General features: G+C 41.3%; 1 protein-coding gene across 2 annotated transcripts; it reads left to right on the top strand.

Moving 5' to 3' along the window:
• Positions 1-199: 199 nt before the first annotated feature.
• On the top strand, positions 200-16,915 carry INSIG1 (insulin induced gene 1). 2 transcript variants are annotated; one of them, XM_074946285.1, is made up of 6 exons: positions 200-322; positions 1,289-1,695; positions 4,817-4,941; positions 5,688-5,854; positions 6,413-6,512; positions 14,380-16,915. In XM_074946285.1, exons 1-6 carry the CDS (start codon positions 237-239, stop codon positions 14,407-14,409), a joined length of 915 nt encoding a protein of 304 aa, XP_074802386.1. In that variant the 5' UTR covers positions 200-236; the 3' UTR covers positions 14,410-16,915. The 2 variants fall into 2 exon arrangements, with proteins under 2 accessions (XP_074802386.1, XP_074802387.1); XM_074946286.1 differs by having other exon boundaries at positions 207-459; positions 14,380-16,912.
• Positions 16,916-17,298: the final 383 nt, after the last annotated feature.

Here is a 17,298-nt window from a genome sequence, read left to right as displayed (position 1 = left end):
TCGGCCCAGCTCTCCCCCGCTCACCACCACCGGCGCACACCAGCTCGCCTTCTCCCTGCCCCGCCCAGCCCAGCCGAGCCGAGCCGAGCCGCGCGCCCTCTCCGCCCGCTCGCGCGCGCGCCACCCAGCAGCCCCGACGCTGCGCAGCTGTCAGCCGAAACGGAAGGCGGGTGGTGTGTCCCGCACGTCATATGGGCTGCCTGGCTCCCATTGGCCGCCGAGCCTCACCAGACTGAATGTTGTTCCCGGCGCCGCGCGGAGGCTCCCTCCAGCCACCGTTCCGAGGGGAGGGGCGGGGGCCGGCTCTCCCTCTGCCTCCGGGGTAGGTCGGGAGCGGGTAACGTGACAGCGAGGCTCGCGGCTTATAAACCTTTCCCCAGCCCGCTGCGGCGGCCGGACGGGACGGGACGGTGAGGGAGTCGAGCAGCGCCCCCGCAGGTGGGAGCCCAGCCGCGGCAGGTAGGCGACCCGACAGCCGCGGTGCGCAGTGCCCCTCCCCCCTAGCACTGGAGCTAGGAAATGGGGGGGGGGGGGACTGTCTTGTCCCTCCCCCAGCGCGGCTCCTTGTCCGATGGAGGAGGGAAGGGCCTGCCGGGGTAGCGCCGGAGCCCCCTAGTGGCGGGCACTGTCCTGCGGCTCTTGCCCTTCGCGGGCACGTGCGGCCCGGGTTCCCTGCAGGGGCTGCGCTGCCTGCGCCTAGGGGGGCTTGGGTCATCCGGCCGCGCCCGCCTGCGTGCGGACCCCGCTCTCCCGGGGATGCCGCCTGGAGGCGGGTCAGCCCTTTCCGGCCTGGGCGCTTGGCCCCTCGCATCCCACTGGGCTGGGGAGGGGCCTGGGGGTAGCTTGTCATCCTGGGGCCCCGAGGGCTGAGAGTCGGGGGACGGGGTCTACACCAGGCTGCCCCAACGCTGCCTGTTCCCCTGCCCAGCCGGGTGTAGCGCCCTTGACCTTATTGTTTGAGGTGCCCTGAGGGTCCCCCCCTCCGCATCCCCCTCCCCGTGTGTGACATGTGATGGATTCAACTGCAGAGAAGTGGCTGCACCATCTGGCCTGTTCTTGGCCCTGCCACAATCTTTCTCTGACTTTTGGCAAGTCATTTCACTTCAGTGTTTTATTCTCTAGCTGTAAACCGAGTCTGTGGGTGTTGGGGATCTAAATTAATTTGAGCTTCTCAAATAGTAGGTGCCATAGACATGCAAAGTATTATTGCATGTGTGTACACATGCACACAAGTGCAGAGGATTTAGGCTTTGGGGCACTAATAGGCACTCTTCTCTGTGTGTGTTAGGATCCTGATGGTGAAGCCAATGCCCAGATTAGAGAATTGCACCTGGAGTTGTTCCTGCGCTGCTAGGGGAAGGCATAAAAACCAACTGGGGAAAACTGCTGTTGGACTGGCTGCCAAGGTGGGCGAGATGCTGAGCTCTTCGGTCTCAAGCTCCCCACTGACTTTGGTGGGTCATGGAACACGGACCCCTAGCACTTCCAGTCTTAGTAGCAGCAGCACCAACAGCCTGAACTTGAACCAACACCTGGTGCAACGGAGCTTGGTGCTCTTTGCTGTGGGTGCTTTCATGGCACTGGTGTTGAACTTACTGCAGATCCAGAGGAATGTGACCCTATTCCCTGAGGAAGTCATTGCCACTATCTTCTCCTCTGCCTGGTGGGTGCCCCCTTGCTGTGGGACAGCTGCAGGTGAGTCCCTATAGGTGGCTTGGTCAGCTGCAATGTGAGAAAGAAGGCACTGGGGGGGGTCTGTGGCCTGTATGTTCTGGGGTTTGGCAGTGGCCACACTTCATGTGTATGTAGTTGGCATGACATCTGGGCTTGGGGGGGGAAATAGACTTGGTCCAGCTTTCTCCCACATCCAGGAGAAAACTAATTTCATATCTGGCACAAAGTGCTTCCTGAGCTTAAGCACACTCTTTACAAAGGTGATGTGCTTCTCTTTCAAACTGCCTTGATGTGTACTTGAGGTATGAATACTCTATTCAGCTGGCCAATATTTCAGCAGTGATGTGTTCTGGGGGAATTGGATACCTCTCTACACACAGCTCTTTAGGGCTGAGGTGATTTCTGCAGGCTGTGGAGTATGTTTTTTCTCCTGGTAGCCTAGAGAAGCACACTCCACTTGTTGCAGAGTATTGGGGTATATCCTGGGTGTCCTGTTGTCTGGCAGGACTGTGAACAGTGCTTGGACCTAGTGCAGCAGCAGGCATGGCTCTCATTACTGCTTGCTGTATGATTGGTTCCCCCTGAAACTGGTGAGTCGCAAGGTTCAGTTACTATTGGCTGCCTGAGTGAACATGCCACAGACAGAGAATCGAAAACAAGGAAGTCACATGTCAGTGGGGAATGAGGGAAGCCTTTCTGGCTGCCTTCCCTGTTCTCTGCCTGAAGCAGTGCTACTGCCAGCAGCCACAAGTAACCACCAGAAACTGAGTTCTTGCAAGCTACAGCACAATTTGTAACAAAACACACAATGAAAATAAGAGGCCATTTTGCTGTTTAATTGGAACAAAAATGGGCAGCTGACTGCAGTATTGGTGCTAATAATCTAAGTCCTGCTTTTACCATACATCTAGTATATACAGATGGCACTGGGGAAAGGATGGGGAGGGAGATGGCAGGTCAAATTAAAAACAAATAAATAAAACCAAGAGATGTTCCCATGACTTTTTTTTAAAACACAAATAGAAGAAAAATCTTAAGCCTTCCCATGTAGCATCTGCAAGCCAAACGTTATAGCATTGTGCTAGTGCATTAAAGTAAGAGTGAAAATCTGTAGACTCTGGCTTGTGGAAGCTGAAAACACCGTAACCCGTGAAAAGGAGCTATGCTCTTTAGAATTGTTTTTAATAATCCAAGTAAAGCATTATTTGCAACATTGACAAGAAAATTTCCTTCTTAAAAACATACCTTTCAATCAATCTTTAAATATAATATGAGGATAACAATTATACCAGATTACATACAACTTTATTTTCCAACTCTGGCCAGGTATAATCTCACAATCTTATCATTCTTGTAAGAACCCTCTGAAAATGCAAGGTTTTTTTTAAACAGAGCATTTGTCTTGGTGAGTAAGTGTATATAGCTGAGCGCATCATCATCACTGATAGACCAGAAGTTTTCTTCAGCAGGACTAGATTGTAAGCTTTCATTTGAGTTTTGTGCTTTCTGATCAGAGGATGCTCTGTGCCACCTTAGAGCCCTGGCCTATACCATCCTATGTCCCATCTCCAGCTGTGACCATCCCTGTGCTTCAGACGAAGGAGATTTAAAACAAACAACCCCCCCCCCCAGAATACATTTGGGGTTGTGGGGTGAGGGGGTGTCACTTCCTGATCCTTGCAGGTGGCAGGCTGGAATGCTGAAGCATGATCTTTAGGAAGAAAAGACAAACTAGAAGTGAGCCCCGGTGCTGTTGAGACTTGTTCCCTCCCATCACAAGCAACCTGATCATACAATTGCACTCATAAATTTGTCCAGCTCTCTTAAAACTAAATAAGTTGTTTGCTCCCACAATTTCCTTGCTTTGAAGGGGAGTAGAAATGGGCCATTCTAATCCAATTAGTATTTGTCACTCTGTCACAGACTTTCAATCTTGGAATCTTGTGTGGGTGGTTACATTGATCTGTTTGCGGGTATGCTTTGGATTGGGGCATTTGAGTTGTATAGGTGGCAAATCAACTTTTGAAGAATTGTGGCAGTTGGACCAAGTAATCCATTTTACGCAGGCTCCCTCATATCACTGACTCATAACAACAAATTATTGTTTGTAAATTAGGTGTACAATAAGGGTGGCAATTGGTTGTTACTTCTGTCAGTGGTCTAGAACTGCTGGATAGATGTAGCTGAAAGGCCCTGCTGTTGCATGGGTGTAATTGTTAAAGTCAAAATGGGTGAGAACTTAAAGTGGATAGTAACAGATCATGAATCCCAGTGATGACCGAACCTGGTGATATTCTAAACACATACATAAAAACCCATGCTTGTAGCTGTTTCCATCACTTCACACTGACTCAGACATTCAAGGCTTCAGAGTGACAATCCTGAAATTTTTTTTATAGCTAGATGAGGGAGAGTTCCTCTGCCCATGGTTTAAGTTCAGGCAGGTATTTATGGTCCTGATCCAAAGTCTATTGACTTCAGTGGACTTTGGATCAGCCCCAAATGTAAGATGCCTGTAACTCAGTCATGCCTATTCAGTTGTCACTGGAGGGTGTCTTGGCTATACTGGATTCTTGAAAGGAAAGAAACGTTCTACTCTTCACTTTAATTTAAATTTTTGATAATGTCATTTGTTGACTCTCTTATGTAACAGGTATCCAGCCGAATAGATACAAAGTGAGTATAAACTGTTAAAGTGAATATGAACTGTTACTCTTGGGAGAAGGAAGTCCCTTGACTCTATGGACTTGTCTTCTCTACTGTGTCAACCTTACTTCTGTGCTGGCTTCAGAGCTGGGCAGCCACAAAGCAGCTGTCTGGGTGCCCAGCTCTGAAGGCAGCACAGAAGTAAGGTGGCAATACCGTGACACGCCCCCCCCTCCTTATAATAGCCTTGTGACTCTATTTTGGGTCAGGCCTCCCAGTTTAAGTGCTGTGTACTTTTATGCTATAGATATCACAGGGGAGACCAGATTTCACTGTCCATGATGTGTTTTTAGCAACCAAGAATTTAGTAGGGCCCTACATATAAAGTGATGAGCCTAACTGCCTAAAAGGCTTTGCCATGCACTTATTTGCTAGACTAATATTGAAATATTGTATAAATTCTATGTACAAGCTGTCTCTATTTCATTTTTTACAGCTGTTGTTGGCCTGCTGTATCCCTGTATTGACAGCCATCTTGGAGAACCACACAAATTCAAGAGAGAATGGGCCAGTGTAATGCGATGTATAGCAGTTTTTGTTGGTATTAACCATGCAAGTGCTGTATCCTTGAACTAGTTTACCTTTTTGCATGTTTATTTAAATGTTGATTATAATGAACCACAGTAGCAAGTTTGTCTTAAGAGTCTTTCTTCCCATTCATGCTTGAGTGATTTACACAGGTAAGACTTAATGCTAATAGAGACATGGTCATAGATTACACAACAGTTGAAGAATGGATACTTATTACTAAATACGTATTTTTAAAATGGATCATATGCTATTCTCTCAGAATTGTAATTGGAGTTCATGCCAACTGAACTGAGGCAACAGTTAAACTTAAAAATATGACCTTTTTGCTACTAAAATGGTCAATTAAGATGGGTTTCTCACCCATGCAAACAGCAATCTCAGAAGTTACTAGTAGTCACTATCCTGGCTGGATGCTTATTGTACTGAAATTCTTAGAATAGCTACTATTCCTGCAGAAAACTTAAATCCACAGAAAGGCGGGAAAGTCTTGGTTTTATAGGCCAAAACTTTAAAAATTGGGATTCCTTAATCTTTGGGTACTTGGTATGAGCAGCCTTGGCCTGATCTTCATGGTTAAGTGCTCACGACTCCAACTAAAAGTTGATAGGCTCTCTGAAAATGAGCTCCAAGGTCTCTCATTGGGCATCCAGAATTAGTGATCATTCTTAAACTGTCAACTTCCATTTCTTGATGTCTATGTGAGGTATTAAAGTTTTGTCTGAAACCTTTTTCTGTAGCTAAAGTCTTTAAGGAATTGTCCTTAACTTTCTTATCAGAAACTGGATTTTGCAAATAACGTTCAGCTCTCCTTGACTCTAGCAGCATTGTCATTGGGTCTTTGGTGGACATTTGATCGTTCAAGAAGTGGTCTTGGTCTTGGAATTACAATAGCCTTTCTAGCCACTCTAATCACTCAGTTTCTTGTATATAATGGTGTTTATCAGTAAGTATACACATTTAAAACTTGAACTCACCTGACTTCTAGAGAATTCACTTTTTTGTAAAATATGAAAATTACAATAACTTCAGATATAAAGCAAAATATTGAACTTTGAAACCTAAAGAATATAAACAAGTGTAATGCACTATTCCTAAAACAAAGGCAGGGCCAACCATATTGGGACATAAGATAGTGGCATTGCAGCATGCTGCCATAGAGGATCAGTCTTGATTGTGAACTCTTGGAGAAGATTTTACTAAAAATAAGCTCAGTCCTCTCTCCCTCTTCCCCGCCCTCCCCCCACTGACTCTGAAGTGCCATTGACTGGCTCCAGAGGGAGGGGATTGCTAACCTTCTTTGGCTGGAAGCGGCCTTAACCCAATGTAGGGCTTTTTTAAGAAAGATGAGGATTATTTCCTCCTGTCACTACTTTTTTTTTATGGGAGGGGGGGGAATTCTTTGCATTACTGTTATGCTTCTGTACAAGACTATGGGACTATTATGCTTCTATGTAATGGAAATGTAATGTCTTTTTTCTAATTGACTAATTTTTTACTTTAGGTATACATCGCCGGATTTTCTTTACATCCGTTCTTGGCTACCATGTATATTTTTCTCAGGAGGCGTGACTGTAGGAAACATAGGAAGACAACTGGCTATGGTAACTGTTGTATAATTAGTATTTGGGTATTCAAAAGGGAAGCGTCCTTCGTAGATGTTTGACCATGGAGATGCCTGTGAGGACATGATTCATGAACTGACTAGTAAGCCTTATAGAACCTCCTCCCAAGGACTGAAACTTGAGCGTAGAAATCTGGCATGTTGTCACTGGGATGGAATTCTATAGTATTCATTAGGACTAGGCTCTTTCTCCTAATCTGAGTTCTTCCAGTGGCAATTTGAATCATACTGGGTGTCATAGGCCTGATTGGAATCTTAGTATTGTGAAGTACAGGACCATAGGAGAGATTCTGGTGCCCCTCCACTGACTGTCTTAACACTTAAAGAGACTAGAAGTTGTGGGGAGGGTAGAAGGCAAAAAGACACTGGGGAGGGAAACCTGCTTTTTTAAAAAAAAAAGAGAGAAAGAAAATTCAGTTTTTCATAAAAATGTTGCCCTATATAGCTTTATCTTCATCCTACTATGAAAATACATGGTGTCTTTCTCCTCACAAACATGTAGTTCAGGGCCTACTCCTGCATAACTGTAATTTCACACATGAGGTGATTGTACATGCTGGATAATAGCCTCATATACTTAGTTCTTAAATAGATCTAGTAGAAACTTGCTTTCTTTACAGCACTATTTAACAGTTAAGACATTTTTGTCTTGCCTATGGCTTGCACATCAGCTTAAAACCTGCTTGTCAAATGTGTTCTGACATTGATGGATAGTCCTAATTAATACTGCATTGATTTGGCTTCTGTCTCCTTAGCCATAATTCTCTGATCCTGGAAAGTCTCCTCCACTTGACTCTCTCTGCTACCCTGCAATGCTGATGTGATTGAGGTGTATAACCTCTCCCAAAAGAAGGGCACAGGGGCTTTCAAGTACATGAAATGTCAGGCTCAATGTTCAAGATTTTAGTAAAGGAGTAGGGGAAGCTGTTGAATGGCATGTGTGTACTAAAAGTAGGTGAAGCTCTAGTGTATGTAGCTTGTGTAACACAACAGGCCTCTTATCTCATCCTTTCTACCCTAGCTCTCCAAGTCAGTGTTGGAAAACTATTGTCCTGTTGGTGTGAATAGGGTCATAGTTCAACATACCATGTAGTATGCTTTGCTACTGAGGTGCTGAACTTGACCGACCCCATCAATGCCTTTGGGACAGTAGTTCTCAACACTGGTTTGCAGAAAAGCCAGGTTAGGGAGATTGTTTGACCCCTTCTCTCCAATGTCAGACATCAATTTCTTTAGTGTACAAAGGGCTGTAGAGTCTGTTACTGAACTAATGAGGGAGTCTTGCAGTAAAGAGAGGAAGAAGAAAGCACAGTGGAGGTCACTTCCCTTTAGAATTTTGAGGCTACTCGCTTATGACACCTGGTCCTGAGTCCCATGGCTATGTTCATGCTCTCAAACTTTTCGGTCAGTATCAAAGTTTGCATGAATTTGCTTTTTAATGTGCAAGACCATTAATGCAATTTTAAAAACCTGTAACAATGTAATCTGTCTCTGCATATATTTTAGTTAGGGTAAGATGATGCTGAACACAACTCAGATGGATAAGAAGAAATGAGCGTTTCTAAAGGGGTGAATGTGATATTTGTTATCTAGTGATAAGAAATCAGAAGCCTAAACAGAAAGATCTGTCAACTCTCTCACTGCTTTAAGTGCAAAATGGATCTTTATTATGGAAGTACCAGTTGCAACTCCTTAAAGGCTATACAGATATTGTTAGTGTTTATTTCATGCTGCATTGTGCAACATCTTTAACAGCTGTGATAAAGAAAGTTAGTTGCCTTTGTTCAGATCTGGGGCGGGGGCAGATCAAACTGCAGATATGTTTAGGAGAATCTCCCTTCACGCTGGTAATACTAAATTGGCAATGCCGACTAATCACAGAATCAGGGAGGTTGTCAGGAAGAATTCCAAAATTAAAGTTCTAGAAAGAAAGGACAAAACTTGACAGATGTGTTGGTGAGGAGTTACTGTAACAAATGCTATCTGTCATTACCAGAGCTGGTAATTTTCCACTGGAATGACTCTGGAAAACACTGTTTTTGCAAAATGGAAACTTTCTGCATGAAAACTTCAATTTTTCCCAAAAATTCTTTTTCCATTGAGAAATTAAAATGACAGCTGTCCACCTGGGAAGTGTTTGTCAATTTCACTCCCTTCCTGCAGGGAGAAATTGTTCAATTTCACTACTCCCTTCTAGGCAGGCAGGCAGCCAGCAAGCTGAAAACTCCATTGTAGTTTTCCTAAAGTAGAATTTTTCTGGAAATTCCTTCCTTTGAAAATATTGCATTTTTTACTTATGGGAAGAGATTTCCATTTCCAGCCAGCTCTTATTACAATTTTGAGTAATCCATTATCACTAAAAGTTGTTATAAGAAAATGCAAGTGGATAAACTGAAAATGGAATCATGTAACCTGTTCCACTAGATCTTCTCTGATGCTTTGTGGATGATATCAATCTTCTGCTGATCCTGTGTGGCTCACTGGGCACTTAACACCCTTGTAGTAAACAAGAATGGGAGATGGTACAATATTGTAGTTTAAACTAAAGCTGAACAAAGTGGTATTACTTTGTAACAGTGTTTTCTAGTTTATATCCAGGCAGTGAGCCAGTTAAAAGCTCTTGAAATCCTACAAATACTTGTGGTAGATGCTTTTTGGCACTGCTTAAAACAAAAAGCTGTGCACTTTTAGAGTTCTTTCAGTGGAAGAAAAGTTGCTTTGTTTGCAATCTCTCAACTCTTGTGGTCTGAAGAAATATAATGACCTTCATAAACGTGGTTTTGGATAGAAGCTGCAGTTTGACCTCCTGAGGAGGTGTACAACCCATGTGACTATCTACTGCCACACACATTGACACTATAAGGCCTCTTCTCCACTAACCAGATTGCTGTACTGCATGCAAATAGCTTAAACATCTTATGTAAAAGCTTGCTCTTATTTTGAAATAATTGGACTAGGCACAGGTATAAGGGAGTTTAAAAATCTATCTTTCTCTGTTCACATTCTGGACCAAAGGAAAATTGAAAGTGAGGGCTTGAGTCTCTGCTGCATCGCACCTTTGTCTAGTCACTTATAAAGGGGTGTGTGTGTGTGAGAAACTCTACCAAATCAGAAAGGTAGCATTTTTATACCCACTTGTCTAGTTGTTTATATGCAAGCAAAGGTACATGGCAATGGTGGAGAATCAAGCCCAAGGCATGTAAGCCTTCACTGGTCTAGAGGTCAGAACTGTACCTTTCTACACTTCCTGATTACTCTAACTTGTAGAAGAGTGTCTTCCCTTCTCTCCCGTCTACTGTATGTTTTGTTAGGTGAAGACCATACACTGTGAGGTAGCTCCAGCTTTCCGATTACTGGACTCCAGAAGATTTAACAAGTATTTTTAACATGTGTAGTGTTATAATTAAATGTGGTGACAACCTGGTACTAGGTGAAGCACCTTAGCCTGAGGCTACAACCACCCCTGATTTCTCTTAACCTAGGCAATAATATGGTTTCCAAAGAGAAGCTGCCACCAGCCCTGCCATGTCTGGAGCTAGTTGCCTAACCAAAGTTGGAGGGCAAAGGCTCTATTTTTGTATTGCTACCATGCTTAGACAGCAAAGGAACTAAGAGAAATAAAAATGCACCCTATATGTATTGTATTTGCTTGGTACCTCTGGAGTGTCTAGATAAATTTTTTTTTTTTTTTTTTAAAAACCTAGGATGTTACACAACAAAAAATGGTATGTCTTAATCCTAATCTACAGCATCTGTGATTTTTAACCTACCACTGATGACTGGGTGTGAACTCCAGGCCCTACCGCAGTCCATGATAAGTTTCCCTGTCTGGTTCATCCTCTCTGTTGTGAAAAATAAACATTACTGTAGAACTGTTCTTGGTGAATTATTCACTTTTAAAATAAATCTGTGTGTGAATAGGTACCTGTCACAGTCTAAGACAGTTTGACCATGTAGAGCCTACACAAGTCCCCTTCCTGGGATTTGGGTTGTACTGGCACAAATTAACACTGAGATCAAAGTTCATCTTAAACCTCTTCTCTGCCTTGGCTGCTCCTAAGGTTCCGCCTGCTGAACTTCTAACTTCACACTTTCGTTTAACTCTAGAGATCCTCTGACCTTTATATGGGGTTGGGGTAATGGAACCATCAGAGTCAGAACTCCAGCATGCTTACTGCCCACTAACAATGTATATGGTTTCAGTCAAACATAGATTTTCTCACTAAGCCCTTTTAAAGCGTAATAACCTACTGCAGAACATGTCATCCTATATATCCATAACTTGACTGCTGTGGCTTATCGCACTAAAGGTTGACTATGTTGTATAACGAATGTATCCTAGAGTGTTGTTTCTATTGTGAAACTTCACATTTTCTGTAATTAAGTGGACTCCTCCCTTTTGCTGAAACTATTTCCTTTGAAAGTCCCATGTCGGACATGGCATGCAAATCTGGCTGCTTTTGTTCAGCACGCAAGCTGTGCCTCTGTTCTGTGATTACCTTGCAACAGTAATGTGACCACATGACTGAAGTTTCATAATATAGTTCCCTCTTAATAGGGCTTTCAGCCATAGACACCTGTCCCTGTTTGCTTATTGGGGGGGGAAATGGTACTTTTGCTCTCTATTTTGAGCACTAGTGGTTATGAATCAGCCACTTTTGACTTAAGAGTAGTTGTTTAAACCCTTAAAATAGTGTAGGCCCTCGTTATGCCTGTGAACTCCTACCTGAGTCTTACCTTGAGAAGCATTTGTACTGAGCTGTTACCAGCCTTACAGGGAACCTACCATTGCATCTTAATGTGGCAGGTAGCTGGGCAGTGCTAGAGTCTAGCCTGTGGAACCCATTCCACTTGACATCCCTCACTTAAAACAAACAACATTCTAGAACAAATTCATCCCTGGCATAAGCAAGTGCAATGGGAATTTTGCCTACTTTAGTCAGGGCTGAATTTGGACCCTTTCCCCCCAAAAGTGTGGGTTCATGCACATAGCTAGGCTGTTAAAACATGTTCATTAGTCATCCTCTGTCCAGCTCTACTCACTTATTGAATTTATTCTTGCTGTATCTTGTCACTAACCAAGGTTGTGAGCTCTCCTAGGGTAGGGATTGTATCTTTATTTGTACAGCACCTAGCACAGCAGGGATCTTATCCCCCAACAGGAGTTTCTCAGTGCTAGTGTAACTTTGTATAGGACTTCTTATACTTCCCCATAAAAATAACTTTGTAGGGCCCTTGTCTCACTTGTTGCAGGAAATTGGAAGGTGTGTAAAATAGGGAACTGCATGACAAGGATGTACTCCTGCTTAAGATTGCTGAATGTCACCCTAGGGAATTGGATTCTATTTCAGCATCTGCCACAGAGTTTGTAACACTAAACAAGTCACTTAAACCAAACTTCTCATAGGTAGCTACTTTTTTTTTCTGGGTGCCCAGTTTAAGACACTTGGGGCCTGTCTTGCAGAAGTGCTGAGTGCTCACAACTACAATTCAAGACAACTAGAGCTGTGTTTTGAACGTGTCAGGTGTTATAAAATGCTAAATACTCTGGGAAATTGTCATGTTGGACACTTAAATTAGTTGATATTTTTGTCAATTTAATCCTTAATCTGTGTGCCTCAGTTTCCCATCTATAAACTGGGGGTACCACCCTCTCACCTCATGGGGGTGTTGTAAAGATAAATTTATTAATGTTTGTGGTGCACTCAGATGAACACTAAAAAAAGAGCCTGTGAGGAAATGAAGAATTCTGAATTCCTTAAAGGACTTGGATCGTGTGCAGTAATTAGGGCCTGGGGTCACACATTGAGTGATGAAAATAAAAAGAAATATTGAATCACTACCTGCTAAGTGAGCACTATCTGTCTTGTGCACTGAATGAAGCAGATTCTGATTGGGGGGGGGGGGGGAAATGTGATCATGTAAAGACTATTATAATGAATACACACAAGGGGAACCTTAAGTTTGTCACTTCCTAATTTGAGTGCTTTATTTTGCAATATTAACATTAATAGTTTTTTGTGTGTAATTTTATGATGTGCTGTACAGCACTTCTGACTATTATAGTTTAAATCAGTAGTGCTTTGAGATCACACTCGGCTTCTGCTAATAGAAGCCCCTTATAGTACTCTATTTGAAGCATAATCCTTTTACTCTTGATACTGTTAATATATACATTTAATTTGGCCCTAAAGAGGAAAACTTACTAGGTTATAAACAATTGCAAACCCAACCTTGGTTGCTTTCACAGGGATATGTCCATTTTCAACACTGATATTCTGTGTGCATCTTGAGCTCTCTATTTCAGACTGCCTAGGTTTTAATCTTCCTGGATTACTGTCTGGGAATACTTTGCATTCTGTGAGAACAATGACCTCGAGGACTCTTACTAAAATAGTAGGGGACCACACTAATAATCCTTTGGTCATATCTTCTGGAGATTTGTGGCACAAGCTCTGTTCCTTGCAGTTCCAGAACTCCGATGGACTGCACTGTTCTGGGTGGGCAGGCCATACAACAGTAGGGCCATGTAGTGTATGGAATCAATATGCAGTCTAACTGCATCAGCAGCTAGTCAGTTTTAGACATGAATCCCCAAGCTAATCCTTTGAAGACAAACCAGTTGTGAAGTGCAAGCTATGTCAAAACATCCAAGGATTTCTCCATCTTTGTACAAAGACTTGCCCTGAAAACTACATTGTTTCCTAGTACAAATATTCCCCTAGAAAGCTTGGTCATGTACAATTGTTTCATAACCCATTTCAATATAGTTAACGTTTGGACACTACCCCAGAGCATAGATTCTAAGGATAAACTTCTCAGAGAATGCTAAATAATGTTTTCCTACTATTGTGAGATTTACTGCAAGATACTACCTGACTATGCCATTAGTTGTATTCTTCCTTGACACAAAGTTATGTTTCAAGCCAAAGTTGGAAAACAGTAAGCAGACTTAAAGAAAAAATTGGGGAAGAGTCTACAACAATGGGAGAGAGTGTCAGAACGCTACAATGTTAAAACAGAAATCAGTAAATAAGTTTTGACAATGAGCAATTGACACAGACAGTTATTGTCAGAATAATGAGATTCATAAAAATGAACACAACTGGGAGCTAAAGCAGATTTGGTGCATTCTATTAGTCTTTAATAGCAAATCAGTTCTACCCAATTCATTATATGGATAGTTCTGTTGTCACTACTGTAGATTGGAATATGTGGCCTCAATTCCGGAAAACACTGTTGAAGTCGGTGGGATTTAAGTGCAGATATATGCTTAAAGTTAAAGCAAAAGGGTTTTCCTGAATTAAAGATGGATGTACTTCTCCCAAATTGGGGTCTGTATAACTAGCTATAATGCTGTATTAAAACTGATGGGAGTTCATTAAGATGGAGTATTCTCTGGTCAAAGTTCTGAAGTATTAACAATCTATTCTTAACAATTGTTTTGGGGGAGCTTATTCTAAATGCTACTTATTAAACCTCATTTTTGTAAGCATTAATATGTAGCGCTTATAGTTTAGGTCTAATGAAACTTGCTGTACAACGGGAAAATATCCTTCCCATTTTCAGATGGGAGAAATTAAGACAGAGGTGAAGTGCCTTGTCTAAGGTCACACAGCACATCAGTAGCAGAGCTCAGATTAGAACCCAAGTTTTCTAACTCCCAGGCCAGTGACAAATATAAAGGTCCAAATTTGTTCAAGTTATTTCAATAATTTCTAAAAATACTGGAAACCTTTAGTACAGTAATGTGTACCTCCCTAGATAATGGAAGTCACACAACAATAGAATGCAATATTGTGTACTGTATTAATCACTTTTTTCTTTTCTTTTTTTTTTAACCACAGGGTATTCCTGAGAAACCACACACTGATTAGATCCTTGGAGCAAAAGACATGGTGCCAGTATGAAAACAAAATTAAGATGATGTGGTCTTGTTTTTGACTGAGGATTATTTTTTCTAAATCTCTGTGGGCTCACTGCACAAATGACTTGTGAGAAATATTAATCCATTTTGGAATAGCCAACTGAAATTAACTGCTTATCTTGAAATCTTACCTTGATTTACTGCATAAGCATTTGCGCCTGGCTGTTCTCTCGAAGAATTTAACATCAAGTTACATACAGCAGTTCTGGCTAGGTGGCAGTTTTCCAATTACTAGATTCCAATTTCAGTTATTGAAGCAGCTGCCATATTTCAAAGCCTTGAAACTAAAATTTAATTATAAGCTCTTGTATCAGTGCCCAAAGGAAGTAGATTGATGGTGCTTAAAAAAGGTGAAGTATGGTTTAATAGGAATAGTATTTATCCAAATCTTTTTTTAAAAAGGGTTGTTTAAAAATAAGCGATCTAAATTAAATTAAAAGCATTAGTGCAATGCTTTGAGTTGTATGAAGGAATCATGCCCTTACTTGTAATGCTGCATTGCATTTTTGAAGTAACTTAGTATAGAATCTATAAATCATTTCAGAACAATAGGTGAATTAGACAATCTTGTTTAACGCAAACTGCATGAAACAGCTAAAAGCCCCAATTCTGATAGTTTCATTATAGTTCATCTGTCTGTTTAATACTTCTGTCTGTATCTTGGCCAAAATCTGGCCCCAATTCAATAAGGTACTTGAAGTGTGTGTGTGCTTGCTTAAAGGTGGGTATATACCTTAGTATTTTACTAAATCTGGGCCTCGGATACGCTGAGCACTTGCAGTCCCACTGCTACTAGTGGGAATCGCAGGTGCTCAGAATTTGACCCCTATCTTCCACTAAAGGTAATGAAAATACTTGTATTTATTTCCTTGGGAGTGGAATTGGGCCCTATAAAGAGCAGATTATGAGCCTAATCTTGCTTCCACTTTAGTCAGTAAGAGTTTTGACTGAATTCAATGAAATCAGGCACAGACCAGGATTGTCACTTACTATTTAATAAATGAAGCAGTTATTAGGTTACTTCGCTGTTCAGTTTTTGGAGAGATCATCACTGTATTTTTTACAACCCTATAAAACTTGCAATCTGTGATTGCCTTGTAAAAAAAATAGTGCTTATGTCACTACATTGAACATTTGGTGTTTCTAAATATTTAGTTCTAGTGAGCACAATGTATACATTTAATAGCTTAGACCACAGTAGAGTTAAATAGCAAGTATTAGGTCTTAAAATGAAAGTGCAATGTACAGTAAAATCTGAGCCTTGTATTCTCTTCAATATTCATTGTTTCTTATGATATATTAAAGAGAAGGGTTCTGAATTCATTTCAATGCTGCATGGAGGAAAAATTCAGCAATAATTTAACTGGCAAAGTTAGCTTATTGTTGTCCCTTCATTGAACCCAAACTTTTAGAAATACTCCAGTTTTATGGTTATGATATACTTGTATACTTTTATGAATTTGCCTTTTGTATTAAGCAGTTTTTGTTCATTTCCAATCTTCTGTATCTTCAGATCTAGCCTGTGACATCTGTTTAGAGGCTTAGCCATCAGCAAAAGGAACATTGAGACTAAATAACAGTGTTTGTAATTTTATTTCCTTTTTGAGGGAAATATTAACACTTTGGTGCAGACTTGAAAATCCTGAATTTGAAGGGAAGGGAGTAAACAAAAGTAAAATTGCCTTCAGCTTGAAGATTAGCACAAAAGCTATCTTAAACTGAGCCCAATTCTGATCTTGCTTTAGTGTAAATCAGTAACTCCATTTGCTTCAATGGAATATCACTGGTATAAGGGCCTTTTACTGCAAACATTTATGATAGGAATAACTGTAGATAGTCAAATTAAGCTCAGTAGGACTACTGAGAAACTTACGTGCATAAGTGCTTGCAAGATCAAGGCAGCAAGGCCTGAGATCAGGATTGAGCTAGTTCATTCAATAAAATGGCTGACTGTGCTATTTGGAGAAACCTGTTAAGTTGAAATAACTGTTGTTACCAATGTCAATGCCTGAATAATCGGATCTGATTAAAGGGCACAATGAGCTGTAAATATATTTGCTCAAGACAGCAGTAAGTATTTAAGGTATTTTAAAAGACCAACTAAATCTGTATGTGTTAGAAATAATGCAGCCAAAAATGTAAGTCAAAAGTTCAGTTTTGCCAATACTTCTAAGTATATTAACCAAAGTGATCAGTTGTGGGAGAGAAATTTGCACTATTCAGGATTTGAACACTTAAAATCTCATTCTTACTGATAAGTTTTCAGCAGTGTGTTTTTGTTTTACCTTTTTATTATTAAAGGTTTTATTATTAAGCCAAGTGACTTATTTTTTGTGGATTTTCTTTAAGAAAAATTTGTTGAACGAGTCCAAATGCGATAGCCATTCAGTCATTCATTCTGACTGGCAGAAAGTACTACATCTAACACACATCCTTTTAAAACTCAAATTAAGTGAAATTTTGAGGCAGCTGTCTTTTTTTAAAAATAAAACAAACCATGTTTTACAACTCATTGTGATTGAAGATGGTAAGAATTTTTGGGGGGACAAGGGGACAAAAACCCTTTCCTGTCTTACACAGTTCGGCACATCTTTTAATTCTTCTTGGCAGACCAGCATATGTTGTGATTTGAATACCAGTGAGAGAATAAATCAATGTGAGGATGGTGTGCCTCATTTCCTTCCAAGATGCTCTAATTCTTCAGCTAAAATCTTCAGACTTTCTGGGGAAGAAACAAGTGTACAATTTAAATTTTCCTTCCCAGTACAATGGTAGGGGAGCTACTTCATTACCGTGCAATAAGGAGTGCTCTCAAATTTGCCATATAATGGAATCTCTT

Source organism: Natator depressus, chromosome 2 (assembly GCF_965152275.1).
Source record: "Natator depressus isolate rNatDep1 chromosome 2, rNatDep2.hap1, whole genome shotgun sequence".
NCBI classification, from domain to species: Eukaryota; Metazoa; Chordata; order Testudines; family Cheloniidae; genus Natator; species Natator depressus.
The sequence above is the reverse complement of the archived record's forward strand: the minus strand, read 5'-3'. Positions and strand labels throughout refer to the sequence as shown.

What these genes read in the sequence shown, in the direction of transcription:
- INSIG1 (XM_074946285.1), top strand. Translation starts at nt 237, where the DNA reads ATGTTGTTCCCGGCGCCGCGCGGAGGCTCCCTCCAGCCACCGTTCCGA. An exon ending in GCTCTCCCTCTGCCTCCGGG is followed by an intron (nt 323 to 1,288) that starts GTAGGTCGGGAG and finishes TGTGTGTGTTAG; the next exon opens with GATCCTGATGGTGAAGCCAA. An exon ending in TAGGAAGACAACTGGCTATG is followed by an intron (nt 6,513 to 14,379) that starts GTAACTGTTGTA and finishes TTTTAACCACAG; the next exon opens with GGTATTCCTGAGAAACCACA.